Here is a 19,714-nt window from a genome sequence, read left to right as displayed (position 1 = left end):
CCCTTGGAGACTCTGGGTGTAGTCGCTTTAACTTTTCAAACTAAATATTAAAACAACAAAAACCATACTGAAGTGCTTATAGTGTGACTGCTGTAAAGAAGAGAGTGAATAACGGCAAAATATCTACAGCAGGTCCAGCGATGCATTAAGATCAGCCTCCGCTCCATGAGGATCCTCACCAAATACAGTTTGATGATTCTATTTAACCCACTTTACTAATACTATTTCATCTTTTATCATCATTCCATTATTTATGTCTTACTAAAAGATAAATTTGAAAGACTAAAATTGTATGGTAGCAAAATAAGTTCAAATTAAATTTTCCTACTTGAAAAGCTAATAGAGAACTACATTTTATAGTGGGGAAGACTGGAAACACCTTATTGCTATTAATAATGGCGGATAAAATAAAGGAAAGGTGAGTTCTAAGTACAGTACTCCCGAAAATTAATAAAGCATTTAACATACAACTGTGATAGATATATAAAGTCGTGTAGGCAAACACTGAGCAGTATCTCCTCAATTAGAAGAAAATTAGCTTTAGAAGCATCAGAGATACAGAGCACTTCTGCCACATGAAAAAAAGCACATGAAAGACACAAAATATACTTATTACTTTTAGCATGTTAAAAACAATCACATCAAAAAAAGTATACAGATAAAAATGTCATAGATGACATAAGAAAATAGTGTGTGTATATATATATTTTGCATATATATATGTATATATATATATAAATCTACAGTATTTACCACTGTTGACACATATATTTTGGAGCAGCTCAGATGCTACTATCATAACCTAAATTATACAGCTTGGTTTATTACAAGTTCACAGAATCATGGTTTAAAAATTGGAATTAATATCCTCAGCTACATGTTTTATCTACATTTCTTTCTAAGCCTCCACACGATCTGAATCAAGAGCCCAGGGAGAGCGGGATTTTGTGTGCACTTTAGCATAGAGCAGGGAGCTGCTAACACACTGCCATTTGTTTTGCTGTTTAATAACATCATTACCAAGTTGATTAAAATTACATTAGACTCATTATATACATAAAAAATATCGTCACATTCGCTAGCTAAACAAATGTTACTCTCATTTGAAAAGACATACTTCGGTACCTTGAAAGTTTAAAGCCCCAACTTGCAACAAGAAGAGCCCTCGATGTTAGGTTTTCTACTCTCGTCCTTGCTCAAACCCGAGGGAAGTATGCTGAAAACCAGCTCTCCAATTAAACACAAAGTCAGGCTTTCTGGGGGTGCCCAAAACTGTCCCCATGTTTTGCTAATTGTAGTGTAATAGACTATTTTTAAAAGACACTGTTAATTTTTTAACCATGAACCTGAATTTGTTTTCACTGCAAAAGAAAAAAAGGAGACTTTTGGAAGTATGAAAGTCATACTATTTTTTAAAAAAGATTAAAACCTTAGACTCCTATTAATAATTAGGATCATTTTTACAAGTTTACACAATGATAATTTAATGGCCTAAATGTAGCAATATCCACTGATTACCAACCTTTAAAGAAAGAGTGCCAGAAAAAGCTCATGTAAATGAACAGCCCAGGCCCTGCAGGAATTTAAAGGGCAGAAATAAGAAGTAACCATATTGTTAATCCTGCTTTCAAATGGATTTCAAAGGAGTCTGTTCTGCTGCCCCATGTGAGTGCTTGAGGAGCCTAACTTGCAACCCCTCCTGCTAGCACCGACAGAGAGCAGGATTGCAGCACTTTCCCTGCATCTGGCAACGAGCATTCTGCTCTGAGCTTCACAAGAGGCAGACCAGAACAAAGGGCACAGATGCACCAAAACTGCTCTAAAACTGATCGTGGGGTACGAGCAGCGCCCCACCTTTGGCCATGAACTTACTCCAAGTGCCCCAGGGTTTAAGCACCATTCAGTGGTGAGCCTTTCTCTCTCCAGTGTCTTTAATTTTCAGAAGGAAAGAAGAGGGCCACAACTGCAGAGAAGCTGCATGAAGTCAGGGCAAAACCCGATGGCACTCTAGGACCTGGGGGAAAAATATGGGGGCGGGGGGGAACTTGGCTGAAAGACAAGTTAAGGAAAGGAAGAAGAGTAAATCATTTCATGGATGTAGATCAAAATTAATTTTGTTAATGTTCCTTTAGTTCTGTGTTCAAATGTGTGTACATGGAGGCCTTCTGGTATCTACTGAAAGACACACACACTAAAGCCTTAAAAATATCTATTCTACACAGTTTTTCAGTGCTTTCTAATGTTACTCAAAACAGGATGGGCTAATGGCGCAAAAATGCTCAGGTTTTGGAGAAAGATATAAATGAAACCAAGTCATGAATTATCATTATGCGTGCATCCCTAAATGCTATTGCTATGTTTCCATGTTAAATTCTTTTTAACAGGTTCAGTGATGATGCAATTTAAAAATGCTCATCATAAGCAGCATCTACATGGGGATGAAACACTCCTATATATTCTTATTACTAGCATACACTGGAATTGTGCAAGATGTTTATGTTTACAATAGTATAAAATACTGCTTTGGCAATTATAAACATAGCAATGTAGGTTTCAAATGGTTTCTATTCTCTTGTCTTTACCAAGTATAGATAAATTCTCACAGCAATACTGATTCTTGAATAGAAAGTCCATCCCGATTTCTGTAGTGATACACTGGAGGTGAGGGCCCTGAATATTGATACCCAGAGGAACTGGCATCTTCTAAACCTGGGGAAGTTCTATATCGCACTGGACTATCTACTGAAACTGCCGGGAGGCTATGGTCCTGAAAGGGAACATGCTGAAAGGCGGAATATTTTGGTAAATTGCTCAAGTGGCCACGGTTAGCATCCTGAGTCCACAACTGTCCATGAGTCTCGGGTCTGTACGTGTAACTAACTTCCGACCATTTTCTGTTATCTGGCAGATAATCCATGGGAGGAATGATGAATTGTCCATTCTTTGGTGACTCTGAATTGCCTGCATATCCCCCGGCACCAGTGTCAACGGGAAGAACTTCTATGCGGCTGGAGGGCAGCACCACAGGAAGCGGGCGGCTGTAAGATTTCTCTGGAGAAATATCGACTGACAGGGTAGAGCCATAAGGTCTCCGGGAAGGATTCATTTGAGTCCCATGGGTAAACTGTGGAGATGCAAAGCTGCTGTTAGCAGTAGGGATGCGTTTGGGAGAATTTCCATGGTAAACAGGGGGGTTACTGTAGGATGGAGGGTGCACTGTCCTGTGCTCCTCCCCATCTAACAGAGATGGGTATTTTGCATAACCTGCAGGCTGCACTTTAAAAGTAAACTTGTTTGATATTTTTGATGGACTAGAACTTGGCTCCACGTGCTTCCTCGGGCTGTGAGAGTAAACCATGTTCCTTGGACTTTGGGAGTAGGCTCTTTCTAGTGCCTCTTCAATGGAAACGCTGTTGTCATTTTCAGGTACGTTATCATACTGGGACGCAGTAGAGCCCCGTTTCCCTTCATCAGCATCCAAGACCTTCATCTTCTGCCTTACATTTGATGCCCGAGTATCAGCAGAACTTGGGATGGTGACTGTAAGTGCGGGGTGTGCTGACCTATTTTTGCCTTCGATAACATATTTGGCAGTTTTTTCAATAGCTGAAATATCTGATGGCTTATTCCACTTGGGCACAAATTCCTTCCTGGTATTTGAAGTGGCATTGCTATTTTGGTTAGCAGCTGCATGATTATATTGCCTGGAACTGTCTTGTGGACCTGATGGAAGTTTTCTTTGAAGATCTGCTTCATCTTTAAGCTTTTTACTGTCTTCATCATCTGATTTCCGTCTTAGCGCCCTTACTCGTTCTGGTGTACCAATTCTACTCTGATGGTGAGGGGAATGCTCATGTTTTTTGTGAGGCGATGAGCCACTTTCTCTTCTGCTGCTCATATGGGGACTTGACCTGCCCACACTTCTTTGTCCATTGCTCAGGTGACTAATGCAAGCAGATTCAGGTGGAAGCTGTCCCAAAGGTTTCTTTGGATATTCATCCTCTTTACCTAAAGGGAAAGATAGATTCATAAGTAATATACATACAGGGGTAAATAGTATCAAATATAAGAACCACACCATGAACAACTGCATGCTTTTCACATGTGCACTCATATACATACATATATATATATATATGCCACAGAATTTTAGGGGTTTAGAAGAAGCATTTTTTAGAGACACTGATACTAAAACATAGCAAAATGCAAAATCTTTTTAGACAGCAGGCAGGTGGAAATATTTATGAACTTATGAGTAAGGTTTATACAATTATGCAACATGTAATTCTTATGTTTTCTTAAGATACATTGTTACAGGCTTTTTCAAAAATGCAAAGCTGATATTCTCATTTTTATTACTAAAACAATCGTGCAGGTCAGTAGTTCAATGTCTTACCATTACATTACTTTTGCTTTAACCTACCTCAAATAAAACGGTTTTGAAATCTCAGTAAAACCTCTCCTATCAAATTCAAGCAGGTCTGCCAAATTGAAAAGGCAGGTGATGACCAACTGTAGTCTCAAAGTTGTCCCAAAACAGCTTATTATTGTTATTATTACTAGTATTATTATCTCAAGTACCTGCCATAGTATAACATCATGATAAAAAGAAAGAGTACTCCATCTCAAAGTTAATAACTCTAAAATGATCCTACTGCAAATGCAAAAAAGGAAAAAAAATAATTAAAAAAGAAAAAGAAAGAAAATCATACTGGGTACTTTTAGTTTTATATTTTACATAACTTACATCAGAAAATTAATGAAGAACTAAAGGAAGGTACAATAAATTGGCCATTCAGTAAACAGTTTTAGGATGTCCGCTCTCACGACTTTTATTCAACACAATACTGGAAGTCCTAGCCACAGGAATCAGACAAGAAAAAGGAATAAAAGGCATCCAAATTGGCAAGGAAGAAGTAAAACTGTCACTATTTGCAGATGACTTGTACTATATATAGAAAACCCTTAACACTCCACCAAAAAGCTACTAAAATGAATTCAGTAAAGTCACAGGATACAAAAATCAATGTACAGAAATCTGTTGCACTTCTATACACTAATAATGAAGCAGCAGAAAGAGAATTAAGAAAATAATCCCATTTACAATTGCACCGAAAAGAATACTTAGGAATAAATTTAATCAAAGGGGTGAAAGACCTGTACTCTTAAAACTATAAAACACTGATGAAAGAAATTGAAGATGACACAAAGAAATGGAAAGATACTCCATGTTCATGGACTGGAACAACAAATATTGTTAAAATGTTTATACTACCCAAAGCAATCTACACATTTAGTGTAATTCCTATCAAAATACTAACAGCATTTTTCACAGAACTAGAACAAACAATTCTAAAATGGAACCACAAAAGACCCTGAAGAGCCAAAGCAATCTTGAAAAAAAAAAAAACCAAAAACCAAAAAACTCGAGGTATCACAATTCCAGACTTCAAGTCCTATTACAAAGCTGTAGTGATCAAGACAGTATGGTAGTGGCACAAAAACAGACACACAGACCAATGGAACAGAATAGAGAGCTGAGAAGTAAACCTACAATTAGATGGTCAATTAGTCTTCAACAAAGCAGAAAAGCATATGCAATGGGAAAAAGACAGTCTCTTCAACAACTGGTGCTGGGAAAACTGGACAACTATATACAAAAGAATGAAACTGGACCATTTTCTTACACCACAAAAATAAACTCAAAATGGATTAAATACCTAAATGTGAGACCTAAAACCATAAAAATCCTAGAAGAGAGCACAGGAAGTAATGTCTCTAACATCAGCCGTAGTAACATTTTTCTAGGTATGTCTGCTCAGATACAGGAAACAAAAGCAAAACTAAACTATTGGGACTACCTCAAAATAAAAAGCTTCTGCACAGCAAAGGAAACAATCAACAAAACTAAAGGGTAACCTACGGAATGGGAGAAGATATTTGCAAATGACATATCAGATAAAGACCTAGTATCCAAAATATATAAAGAACTTATTCAACTCAACACCAAAAAGAAATCATCCAATTTAAAAATAGGCAGAAGACATGAACAGACATTTCTCCAAAGAAGACATCCAGATGGCCAAAAGACACATGAAAAGATGTTTAACATCACACATCATCAAGGAAATGCAAATCAAAACTACAATGACATAACACCTCACACCTGTCAGAATAGCTAAAATGAAACACAATGAATAGTAAGTGTTGGCAAGGATGTGGGGGAAAAAAAGGAGCCCTCGTGCACTGTTGGTGGGAATACAAACTGGTACAGCCACTGTGGAAGACAGTATTGGAGGTTCCTCAAAAAGTTAAAAGTAGAACGACCCTAAGATCCAGTAATTGCACTACTGGGTATTTACCCAAAGAATATAAAACCACTAATTCAAAGGGATACATGCACCCATATGTTTACTGCAGCATTACTTACAATAGCCAAGATATGGAAGCAGTCCAAATGTCCACTGATAGATGCATAAAGAACATGTGGTAATATACATACATAATGGAATATTAATCATAAAAAATAAAATCTTGCCATATATAACAACATGGATGGAGCTAGAGTATGATGCCAAATGAAGTAAGTCAGAGAAAGACAAATACCATGTGATTTCACTAACATGTGGAATTTAAGAAAACAAAGCAGCAAAGGAAAAAAAAAAAGAGAGAGAGACAGACAGACAAACCAAAACAGACTCTTAACTACAGAGAACAAACCGATGGTTACCAGAGGGGAGGTGGGTGGAGGATGTGTGAAGGGGATTAAGAGCACATTCATCATGATGAGCACTGAGTAATATATAACTGTTGAATCACTATATTGTACACCTGAAACTAATATAGCACTGTATGCTAACTCTACTGGAATTAAAGAACAAAACTTTAAAAGAGTTTTAAAAAATTAAAATGATTATAATGTAGATATCCAATAAATATCCTCTTGAAAAAACAACAGACTTCATTTGTAAACATTCCATGGTTTATATTACAAAATAATGTATTCTCACTTAACAATATGTTGTTGCTCTCTTCATATATCTACCCACGCATCCATCTACAATATTTACTGAGCTCGGCTTTAGGCACTGTGCTAAGTGATGCGTCCACGAGACATGAGCAAACAGACATTGTCTTTATTTTCATGTAGCTCACAGTCTTGATGGATGATAATTTTGTTATTTACCCACATATCCTACTTCTAAGATATTTAAAAAAAATATTCAGTGAATTTTTCTTTTGGGGGGGTTAGAGAACAGAAAATGATGAAGAAACAATATCCTTTAAAGAGTTAAGCTACTGGAATCAGAATTATTAGGCTAAAAATGACCTTTGTGCTCCTATCTTTTTTCTTTTCCTTTTTTTAAGCAGGCTCCACGCTAGGCTGGGCGTGGAGCCCAATGCAGGGTTTGAGCCCACGACCCTGAGATCAAGACCTGAGCTGAGATCGACAGTTGGTTGCTCAACTGACTGAGCCACCCAGGTGCCCCAACCTTTGTGCTCTTCTAATCCAGTAGCTCTTAAACTTTTTAAAAGCAGACTCTTTTTTTTTTTTCAAACCGAATTTCATATGAAGCCCCAATATATAAAGAAAATGTAAACACAGCTGCTCTGATGAAAGTGGACAGTCACCCTGTGTCCTCTTCCCTCAGCTGGGCAACTGCTCAGAGTCCGAGGGTTCAAGACCTAGTTCTGCCTGTATTCTAGAGTGGGAAGCAGAGTCTCAGAGAGCCGTGAGATCGGTCGTGGCAGATGCTGAATGGGAACCAGGACCCGTGTTTTCATTCCAGTTCTGCCTTTTATGCCACATTCATTAAACTCCAGAGATATTTTTGAAGCACATGTGAAAGCACACACAGTGAACTGGCAATTAGTTTGTTTTGTTCATGTACCATTAATACATACGTATCGAGCAAACACTATGTACCAGGCACTGCTCAGGGTGCTGGCCATCCAGAGAGGACACAAAGGCTGAAGCCCCTGTCCCCACGGAGCGTATATGGCTGGCTGTGCAGAGCTAGGAAGACAGCTAGCATCAGGAGGAGACAAAGTGATCTGGGGTGGGGCAGGACCGAACACGGCAGAGTTCTGGCAGGAACAAAGGCATCCTGTGCCTTGAGGGGGAGACAGGAAGAGAACAGCCGGGGATGAGCCTGGAGGAACACAAGAATCACATCACACAGGGCTTTGAAGACTACAGTACGGACTCTGAATTTCCTTCCGAGTTAACTGCAACTCACGGAGGGCTTTTCAGCAAGACAGAAACATCATCTGATACCTATCTTACCAAGTTCACCTTGGTGGGTTGGACTTTGATTACGTAATAATTACTGTTGATAACAGTAACAGTAATAACTAATATTCATTACGCACTTACCACGTGTCAGCCACCGCTCAAAAAGCTGTACACACAGCATTTAGCAACAGGCATATAACTTAGGCCACCACTGTGACTCTCGTTCTACAGAGGAAACCAAGGCACCAGTGAACCTGCATAGGGGCTCCAGCTGGAAAGTGGCAGATGCACAGTTCAAACCCAGAGCTGATTCCAGAGCCCTCTGGATGGAACTCATGAGAAGGGGCTGCTTCTCACATACACTGTAAGGTCGGGTCCACACACTTGCTCATGTGCTAGGTGTGGGCTGTGAGGGATGAGCAGAGCAAAGGGCCTCCGGGATTAAAGACGGCACTCGATACTGCTCAGTGACAGAGGGTGCAACCAATATTGCTTTCGTATCTTTTTTTTTTTTTTAAGATTTTATTTATTTGAAAGAGAGACAGCACAAAAGCGGAGGGAGCAGCAGAGGGAGAGGGAGAAGCAGACTCCCCGCTGAGCAAGGAGCCAGACGCGGGGCTCAATCCCAGGACCCTGGGATCGTGACCTGAGCCGAAGGCAGATGCTTAACCAACTGAGCCACCCAGGTGTCCCTGTTCTCATATCTTTTTATAAAAAAGGCATTTTACAGTATGTGGACACAATATTTTAAGTGATAACCCAACCTCTGAAAGTTGTCCGTGTTTATGAATGCTGTCTGTGAAATAGTCTGAGGCAATTCCAGTTCAGTGTCTGACTAGCCTCATAGGAAACAGCTAGAATCAAAGTAAAAAGGGGACTCAAATGCAGCACGAGTCGAGAATATTCACAAGGAGTTATTTAGCCTATCGGGTTAAAAAACTATCAACAAAAATAAAATTAAAATCTGTGGCCCCAAAAAAGCTTTCACCAGCTCTACAAGTAGTTATCCATTGTGTCCCAGATAAATACAGGAATTCCTTCTTCCCTGTAGGCAGATGATACCAACAAACAAATTATCAAGAAGATATAAAGACCTATATAAAAGAAAAACTGAACTTACGAATTTCCTCTTGGTCCCCACTAGGACAATTTTCTAAGGGCACAAAGCAGTAACCTGAGTGGCTAATTCAATGGCTGGTTGATATTCCATCAGATAAAAATATCAGCCAATCACCACGACGCCCTTTCCAGGTGGGTGAGTGGGAGCCTGATGAAAAACATAACCATCAAGAAGAAAAGGAAAGCAGTGGTGCCCAGAGAGTGGTTAATTCCTGCCTGCGAGATGTGCTGCTACAGGACAAAATTGGATTAGTTGTAGAGACTCTCCCGCTGAGCCCTTTAAGCTGCTCCACTCCTCCACCACTCCAGTGGCTTTCGGCAGCAGGCACCCAGAGCCACCAGCACTGCAGTTCATGGGCAATAACCGAAAATGTTCCACACATTCTCCAGAGCAGTATTACACAACAACAACAACAACAACAACAACACCAGACTTCAAAAAGAACTGGTGCTGCAACGCGCATGCATGGGGCCTCCCCAGAACATCAGTCTACGCATGAAAGCTGCAAATGTTTCTCAGCCTGCACTGTGGATGCACATATCCTATCTTCAGTGTTTCCATCTGTATCGATTCACAACCCATGAAAGCCAGATTCACTTGTAATTAGGTTTTTCCAAGGTCAGCTCTCTGCTATGGACTGAATGTTTGTGTCTCCCCTGCCCCGCCCCACAAAAAAAATTCATATACTGGAATTCCCCAATGTAATATGGTATTTGGAGATGGGGCTTGGGAGGTAATTAGGTCATAAGGGTCTCTACATCTCATGATGGGATTAGTGCCCTCACCTCTCTTCAGAGTGGGGCAGTGGATGGGGCCACAAAGAGAGGTATGATACCACCCCCTCCGCAAAGGCTTCTAGGAAAGCAGCCATATTGCACCGAGGACTGCAGCCCACGGGGTCGTCCCAGCTGTGGTCAACAGTGGAGTGAGGAGTGGCCCCTGGCAGAGCAGGGGCGGCACCCTGCTGGAGAAGTAGCGGTCAGACAGGGGGCTCTGGGCCAGGTGGGGGACAGCCCTTCTCCTTCTGTCGTCACACCTTCCCAAATATCGCAGACAGGTGACACTTGGAGGGAGGGAGAGTCTGAGCCTGCGTCACATGTGTGAGGCGGCGGGCCGTGCCTAGCGTGTTTGCCCTAGTGGAGAGCTGCGTGCTCTGCGTCCTCTGAGGTGGACTGGGCACTAGAGGTGGGGATAATTCACCAGAAGACAGATTTGTGTTTTCCCTTCTTCAGCAAAGTCTGTGCCTAAAAATTACCTCATTGTAAGGGCTGAATTGTGTCCCCTCAGAACTCATGTTTTGAAGCCCTAACCCCCAATCCCGCAGAATATGACAGCATTTGGAGATAAGCCTTTTATAGAGGTAATTAAGGTTAAACGAGGACACTGGAGTGGGCCTCTTATCCAATATGGCTGACGTCCTTCTAAGAAGAGATGTACAATCACAGACAGGTATAGAGGGAAGACCACATAGGAAGACACCCAGCTAAAGCCAAGGAGGGAAGAAACCAACCTTGCCAACACTTTGATCTTGGACTTCCCAGCCTCCAGAATTATGAGAAAATATTCCTCTGTTGTTAAAGCCCCCAATCTGTGGTATTTCTATTACAGCAGCCTGAATGAAGATATTACCCTAGAGTCTACATCCTCAATCTCAAAACTGAGTTGCTGTACTAAACACTAATTTTATGGATTGCCTTTTTCTGCTAGTTAAAAATCACATATTTCAGTATTTATAATCATCTGCTTTTATGTTCCTAGCATATTTTCAATGTTGACATGTAATGAAATCAACTATAGTAATTAAAATTTATTTTACATAACCACATCAAAAAGACAACTGAACAAAACAAATGTGGAAGGTAGACACAGGCAGTAACAGATCCACAGTAATGAGAGTTCCATTACTTCGCAGATTCCCATATGTCATTTTCTGTGTTGTGGTCGCCACGGTATTGCTAGGGACAGTCAATCTAGGGTTGGCTTCCATAGCATTTTCCATAGACATTCAGGTAGACTGACTTATTGACAATGACGGACACGAGAGGGCATCTTTGTAAGTGTGTAACCCAGAATTTAAGCAAGATTCCAGGTTTGGACTAACTGAACCAGAGTAGAAAGTGTTAGTAAGGGACCAATCCAGGGGAAAGACTAAACAAACAAACAAAAAACTTGGGGGAGGTAGAAGGAAGAAAGTGGAGAGGAAAAAGGACCGTGAGAGAAAATGGAACATCTCTGGAGAAAATAAGGCTGTATTCTAGTATCTGTAGACTTCCACCCTGAAATCCTTTAGTTATATAAAAAGCACATATTGGTAAAGACTAAGAGGACACAGAGTAAAAATGTGGGATTACAGATATAAGGCATATATTTCTCAAGAGAAGGAATAAGAAGATTGAGAAAAAGGTAATGGAGAGACCAAGGTGGTAATTCATGCATGAAACAAAATGGAAAGGTATGTGACATACATACATTCATGGGAGATTTAATTTTTCAATATAAAGGGTAAGAAAAGTATTCACCTTCATTTATTTTTTTTTAAGATTTTATTTCTTTAGGGGCGCCTGGCTGGCTCAGTTGTTAAGCGTCTGCCTTTGGCTCAGGTCATGATCCCAGGGTCCTGGGTTCAAGCCCCGCATCGGGTTCCCTGCTCAGCAGGAAGCCTGCTTCTCCCTCTCCCACTCCCCCTGCTTATGTTCCCTCTCTTGCTGTGTCTCTCTGTCAAATAAATAAATAAAATCTTTAAAAAAAATTTTTATTTACTTATTTGGCAGAGAGAGAGAGAGCACAAGCAGGGGGAGCAGCAGGCAGAAGGAGAGGGAGAAACAGGCTTCGAGCTGAGCAGAGAGCCCGATGCGGGCCTCGATCCCAGAACCCTGGGATCATGACCTGAGCCGAAGGCAGACGCTTAACTGACTGAGCCACCCAGGCGCCCCTTCACCTTACATTTAACACCGCTTTATATTCAAGTCAATACAGCAAGTTTTCTAAGGAAGGGACATTAATGTTCTGCGCATCTACACATCATAGAATTAAAAGAAAACTTTAACATGTTATTTACTGAATGGGCAAGAGGCTCAAATCCATACTGGGGAAAAAATTCTGTGACTGTTCTAAAATACCAGGAAAGTAGCATCTCCAAGCTCCTTCATGGTAGCTCAAAACACAGGTCCCTTTCCCCTAGTAGACAATAACCTACTTAAAGTGACTTCTTTCAGATCCCAAACTCTAGTATCTAAGATAGTAATGGAATTACAAGTGAGGTGGTGACAAAATGTCTATTCATTCGTATGTAATTAATATGAGTAGAGTACTGACACACTGTCCATACAAACAGCACAGAAACATAATGGTTATAAATACCTAAGATCTACCAGCTAAGAAACTAGATGTAGCAGGGTTTAGAGGGGAAAAAAATCCAGTGCAAAGTGACACTGCATTTAATTAATTTCTAAATGGCAATCTCTCATTAGGTACTAGGGCCGGGTAGGAGGTATAGGGTGAATACCTCAAATGTACAAAGACATTTAAAGGATACGGCCTCTCTGCCCCCAAAGAGATTTTCAATAAGCATAGAAGAACGTAAAAACAATTTGAAAGAGGCAGTAGACAGAGATATAAGAAAGAGCCTTCTAAAATATAGGGACTTCAAAAACCCAATTCATCCCAATTTTAAAGATAATAACACACGTGAGACTATGGAGGGCCAGGATATTCACAGGTGCCAGGGCCAGCCTGCAGACTGGGATTTGCTTCATTTACAACAGTGTCTGGTCATCCCTCCTTTCCATAGTGATCTGTGCCCTGGGAGGTGCTAAAGATCAACAGGTGGAACTGACATGGCTCAGGATCCTGGCATCAGCATCTACTTTCCATAAATACCTGCTGACTGAGGACACGGTAGGCCATGTTCGAGTTACCCCCATAACTGACCAAACATCTCTAACTGGTGTCGAATTCTCAGTAACCCAACAGCGATCAAACATACACATGTGGCCCGCATCTCAGCGCAGGTCCTTGGCCCTGGGAGCAACGCCGGCTGCGGAAAAGGGTTGTCTCTCTCAAGGGCAGGGGGTATGAGAAGGGGCAGAAAGAAGTGACCAGAGAAGAAAGGGGGCAAAGAAGAGGTGAGGAGAGAAAGCGGGGGAGAGAGGGGAGGTGAATGACAAGGAGGAGGAGAAAGAGAAGGAAGGAGAGCACAAGAGCAGAAAGTGGAGGTGGCCACAGGGAACGGAGGAGCGGAGCAGCATCTCCCTTCCTAGAGACACTCGTGTCTGAGCGGGGACTTGCTGGAGTTTCACAAAAACTGGGCAAGGCAGAGGCCACTCCACTCCAAAGGTAGTACCCAAACTCAAGGACCCTATGCCAGGGCAATCCGAGCTTGGTAATTATGAAATCTGGAAGAAAACTCTACTTGACTTTGTGATAAAGGCAATGCTTTCCTGAAGATGAATTATTCAACCTCACTGAGCTGAAGACAGACTGTGTAGACCCCTCAGGAAGGACAAATGCCATCACCCATAATACTTTCATAAGCTAATAATATTCTTTGCCCTTTTCCCACAAAAGTGATCTAAAGAAGCATTAAACATTCTTGTACAATCCTTAGACCCATCCTACCCTACTGGAACCCCCCCACACACATACACACGAACACTGCTGAACTTGGCTTTGCTTGGTTTACCTATCTCCTTTCGCCCAAGCAATCAAGGGTGACTGTAAGATTGGAACATAACTGATGTCAAAACAAATGGCTATACACCGGCAATATATATTAATATTTATTTTCCATACTTCATTCTGAACTCTTCAGTAGCCACAATACTGTTTGTGCTCACCCCACTATAAACTCCATGCCTATTATTTAATTCTCTTCTTCCCCTTGAAAACAGGGGTGTCTAAAAGAATTACTGCCCTACTCTTAACGGGTAGGAAAGCACCACAATTCCTATCATATATAACAGGGACACCTTTGTGAAAATACCACATTAATGATATTTTTACTAGGGTTCCATCAAAAGTGGTATTTTTATGCCAGTGCCAACTTGATATATTTTAATAAAGGCAAAAGAGTTTATTAGGTGGGGTTTTTTTTAAACATTTTTTTCTTAAAAAAAAAAAAAAAAGAAAGCCAATAAAAAGATTACTCTAGCCATCCCTAAAAAAAAAACCCAAAAAAACCCAAAAAAACCCCAAAACTGGAGAATCCTTCAAATCCCCTCAGGTTTGTCCATCTTTGATCTTACTCAGGTCTCTGCTGCCACCCCGTGGACACTACACTAAACTACAAACCTTATAGGTCAAATGTCTCAGAAGGTATTACCAGCTTTATGCACCCAACAAGAGAGACACAGAATTACAGCAAAGTGCTCTAAGTGCTCTCTCTTGTGAGGAAGATCCTACTTTTAAATTTCAACGACAGAATATATGTACTCTGACTGTTCTAAACAGTTTTCAGTAAGAAATGGCAGGGGCTGTTGTCAGGAAAATTATTCTGGGAGCCATCTTACTCCTTTCCAGACCAAATATTAAGTCCAACTGAGTTTGAAAATACGGTCACAAAAATCAGCGATTTCAAGTTTATATCTGAAAAATCAAATGGCTTTATTTCTGTTTAATGTACTATTAGCCATAAATATATACAATTCAAGGATTATTATAACCTTCAACAAACCTCCTTTCTATAGTGAAATAGTTTGCTGTATTTACAGCTATGATAGTAAAAAAAAAAAAATGTGTTCTTTAATTATCATAGTTAGTTCACAGGCTTGACTTTTTTTCTCATCAGACAAAACTTGAAAGACGGGGGAAGCAGAGAGAATTATTTAAACACATTTATAAATCTATATAATACCACATAAATTCAATAGATGTTTGTGAAATAATTTTAAGATTATGTATTTATTTTAGAGAGAGCAAGAGCACATGAGCGTGGGGGGAGCAGAGGGAAAGGGAGAGAAAATCTCAAGCAGACTCCCCGCTGAGCACAGAGCCCCATGCAGGGTTTGATCTCATGACCCCGACATTCAGTCCATAGCAGAGAGCTAACCTGAGCCGAAACCAAGAGTCAGACACTCAACTGACTGTGCCACCCAGGCACCCCTGAAATAACTTAATTTTTTAAATCTGCACTTTGTGTTTCCTAGTGTTTCAATTCATATATATATATACACACACACACACATATATGTGTATATATATAAACTGTTCAGCACATATAATATCAAATTCTATTATAATAAACAAATAAAAGTGAAAACCCACCTAAACCCTCAAAAAGTGGGATAGTTTTTATTTTTTTTAACTGACAATACAGTTGACTCCTTTGTGTGTGTGTATGTAATCAGGATACAAAATAGTTCCATTACCTCAAAAACTGCCTCATACTAGCTAACCTTTTGTAGATGGTAGTCTTTATTATCTAAAAAATAGATTAAAACTTCATGAGTTCATTAAAAAATACTGATTGAGGGTGTCTGGGTGGCTCAGTCGGTTAAGTGGCTGCCTTCAGCTCGGGTCACGATCCCAGGGTCCTGGGATCGAGCCCCGCATCGGGCTCCTTGCTCAGTGGGGAGTCTGCTTCTCCCTCTCCCACTCCCCCTGCTTGTGTTCCCTCTCTCGCTGTCTCTCTCTCTGTCAAATAAATCAATAAAAAATCTTTAAAAAAAAAACAAAAAGAAAAAATACTGATTGAATGCTTGTTATATGCCAGGCACTGAAGTAGGTGCTGGTCACATGAAGACATGTCACTGTCCTCAAGAACTCACTGTCCAACACAGACTTCAAGTGAACATGAGCAGCAAAGCACTGTGAGCATGCACTGGGTACACATCATGTACAAAACCCCAGGGGTCTGAGTTCCGTGATTTGGGAGGCTGCGACTAGCTGACAAGGCTTCAGAAGGAGAAGATGATGCGTAAGCCAAGTTGTGAAAACTAAAACAGAATGGAAGAGGACAGAGGCACCTGGAGAATTGTTCAGGGTGTCCTTGGGGGAGAAGCATATCCCAAGGCAATAAAATGGGAGTGCACGACATGGCAGCGGACCCTGAGGGGCAGCAGCCAGTCTGCCGTAAGGTATGGTACTGGTCTGGCAATCAGGCCTGGTCACCGGGGAGGGACCTTGGGCAGTGCTTAACCTCAAAGCCCGAGTTTCCTCATCTATAAGCTACTATTACTACTACTGATGGCAGAACGAGCATGAAAACTATTCCAAATTAAAATAATGTCTCTTAATATAAGATTTATGGTCCTTCCATGGGGCCAGGGTGGCTCAGTCGGTGAACCGTCTGCCTTCGGCTCAGGTCATGATCCCAGGGTTCTGGGATTGAGTCCCGCATCGGGCTCCTTGCTCAGTAGGGAGCCTGCTTCTCCCTTTGCCCCCCACCGCCCCCGTGCACACGCCCTCTCTCTCTCTCTCGTGCGTGTAAAAACAATCTTAAAAAAAAAAAAAAAGGTTTACGGTCCTTCCAGATAAAAAACAAAGGAACACAGGACTCCATCATGTTCAAAGATCTTTAAAGGTAAAAGGTGAAAGTAAAAGGCAAAAAAATGCAAAAGTCCAAACCTCCTGGGTGGAAAGCTGCGGACTTCCTCAAGGAGAACAAAGAATTAGGTGATGTGCAAGCGGGATCTGCAGTGTCTGGACTATGTGGCTAAGCCATCTGAGGGGCATGGACCCAGTGACAATAAAAAGTGGAAGTTCAGTCACTGACGAGAAAATTCAGTTGGAGTCCGGGCTTATATTTCAACTGACAAACAAAGTACCTTTCAAATGTATTTGAAATTCATTTTTTCATTCATAAAGATCTAGAATTAAGCATAGAAAAACTGAAGAGAATTAAACACAGGATTAATTCTGTATTTTTTGCATTAAGGAATCTCTCCATATTTAGTATTTCATATATTTACATTAAGAGAATTTGGCCAAGTTGCTTTTTCATGCCAATTAAGTCACTGATTTGAACTTATGATTTGAAATTTATAAATAGTAGTGTAACTAATTTTTAAGGGACTCAAGGTTCAGCAAATTCTTAAATTTATCACATTTAGAAGTTATTTAAGAACTAGGCAAGGTTTTGTTTTTAAATCTAAAAGTTGATGTTTAAGGAACTGCATATATTAAATTTATAAATGCAATTTAAAATGTTTGTAGGAGGGGCGCCTGGGTGGCTTAGTTGGTTAAGCGACTGCCTTCAGCTCAGGTCATGATCTTGGAGTCCCGGGATCGAGTCCCGCATGGGGCTCCCTGCTCGGCAGGGAGTCTGCTTCTCCCTCTGACCCTCCACCCTCTCATGCTCTCTCTCTATCATTCTCTCTCTCTCAATAAATAAATAAAAATCTTAAAAAAAAAAAAATGTTTGTAGGAGTTCATTTTTAAATGGAACCAAACATTAACCAAACATTAACGTGCCCTTTAAAAGAGAATGGCAAATTTTCCCACTGACTTCTATAAGCTGAAATAACAAACTAAAGAAGAACTAGGTTTCGGGATTTGTAACTATAAGAAATCAAATACTAATTTTAGAAACCTCAATAATTCTGTGCACCAAAAACTGTCCTCAAGGATATTAACAAACCTGAGTCAATAATCTTATTCCAAAGGGCTGTTGAAAAAAATTAAGTGACACGTGTATGTAAAGAAAGCATTTTGCAAGAAGGCTATCTTATAAGACTCAAAAGTTTGCCGTTATTGTTATTATATTAAAAGTGTCTGGGGAGGTAGGAAGGATGGAAATAGGAAAACAAGCAGACGGCAGACCAGGAGAGTATCTTAGGTCAAACTAAGGGGCCTGGATCTTTTCCCTTGAGCACAGAAGTGCCCCTTGAAGGGCTGGCCGTTTCACCAGATGACTCTGGCAAGACAAGGAGGTGAGCAACACAGGAGTCAGGGCTTCCAGTGCAGACGACGCAGCCCCGGGAGTGAGGCTGGAGAGGAGGAATCGAAAGAAACACAGAACTTGGTGTCTGAACATCTAAACGGACTGTCACTGGATGGAGTGCTAGTAGGAGGGGGTAACGGGGAGGTTTTGGAGACTAAGAAGATGGGGTAAAGTTGAACATTTTACCATGATAGGAAATACGCAGGAAAAATGGGAAAATGAACATTTTCTTCCCCCATTCCAGTCAAAATTTTGGTTACCATTACAAAAAAACCATACAAAAGAGAAAAGGCAATCCTCAAGCCAGCAAAGTTTTGCTGTAAAGAGACAAAATAAAAAATCCCAATTTCCCTAGGATGAAAAAGGACATGCACCACAGCTAAAAGCAACAAAATGCTTTCCTTTCTTAACAAGGTTCCTTAAGTTTCATGTTTTCTGATACCTAAAATAAAAGATAAAAATTAAAATGGCTCTCTCAATTATTCTAAGAAAAATATGCTCCTGATTCTTCAAGGTCATATGGTCATAAGCTAGAGCTGGGCTGAATGGGCAGTCACCGTGGATCAACATGGGCTTTCTAACCAGAGTGACTTCCCTAACTGATAACATCTTTGCCAGACGGCCTCCTGCGAATAGAAGATAGATAGCTGAGGAGAACCAAGGGATAGTTCCACCTCAAGATCGTGAGCCAACGGGGTATGCAGGAAACAATGGGAGTCAGTTTAATGCTTTGTCAACTTGACATACAGTTTATTTAAACTGGGGTCTTCAGAGTTGAGTTACATTAAGAGATGGAGAGCTGAAACTTTCTAACTACTTTGTACATTTTTACTACAGCAGCGGTCAAAAAGAAAGGCATGATAGAATTAATAAAACAGAAATAACGTAAGACAGAGCACAAATGGCTGGAAATCAGATAAGCGACATAAAGGAAAGGTTTGATATACTCCTAACAAACGAAGACTAACAACACAAACAAGAATATAAACAGCAAATTAGGAAGAGAAGGAAACATTTGTTGATAAAAGTTACAAAAAAGCTGTGTACATTTATGTAAATATAAGTGCTTTCAACACAAGTTTATATGTAAAAGCAACGGAAAAGGACTCAAAGAATATTCCCCAACCTGAAGTAATGGAAAGCCTTCATACTTCACTCAACATACTGCAAAGATTGTTTAGAGTTCTTATGAGGATATATTCATAAATTATTTGTGTAATAAATCTGAGCAATAGGGGATTTTTAGGGTAAGCCAGAAATACCTTGTTGCACATAAAAGGAAGTATTTAAAGACAAATAGTGTTGAGTCAGAAGAACACAGAAATCAGTTTAAGGGAGATCCCACGTGAGAACAATGTGAACATTAAAACAGTAATAATTATATCTGATTGAAATATTAAGAATATATCAAATTCCATGGATTCACAGTGAGAAAGCCAAAACAAAAGCTCACTCTCTGCCACTGGAGATAATCAAGAAC

The 19,714-nt window shown here is 40.4% G+C and overlaps 1 protein-coding gene across 4 annotated transcripts in view; it reads right to left on the bottom strand.

Annotated features, from left to right (window-relative positions):
* Positions 1-430: 430 nt before the first annotated feature.
* USP6NL (USP6 N-terminal like) overlaps positions 431-19,714 on the bottom strand; it is a 186,998-nt gene continuing 167,714 nt past the window's right edge. For all 4 annotated transcript variants that reach the window (XM_045874435.3, XM_054507368.2, XM_045874437.3 and 1 more), the window contains one exon: positions 431-4,008. In XM_045874435.3, the coding sequence (XP_045730391.1) occupies positions 2,600-4,008 (1,409 nt within the window). In that variant the 3' untranslated portion in view covers positions 431-2,599. The remainder of the gene's footprint in view (positions 4,009-19,714) is intronic.

The sequence above is a fragment of the Mirounga angustirostris genome, unplaced genomic scaffold (assembly GCF_029215605.1).
Source record: "Mirounga angustirostris isolate CCGP_5_RB_7025 unplaced genomic scaffold, mMirAng1.0.hap1 SCAF_5, whole genome shotgun sequence".
Taxonomy (NCBI): Eukaryota; Metazoa; Chordata; class Mammalia; order Carnivora; family Phocidae; genus Mirounga; species Mirounga angustirostris.
The sequence above is the reverse complement of the archived record's forward strand: the minus strand, read 5'-3'. Positions and strand labels throughout refer to the sequence as shown.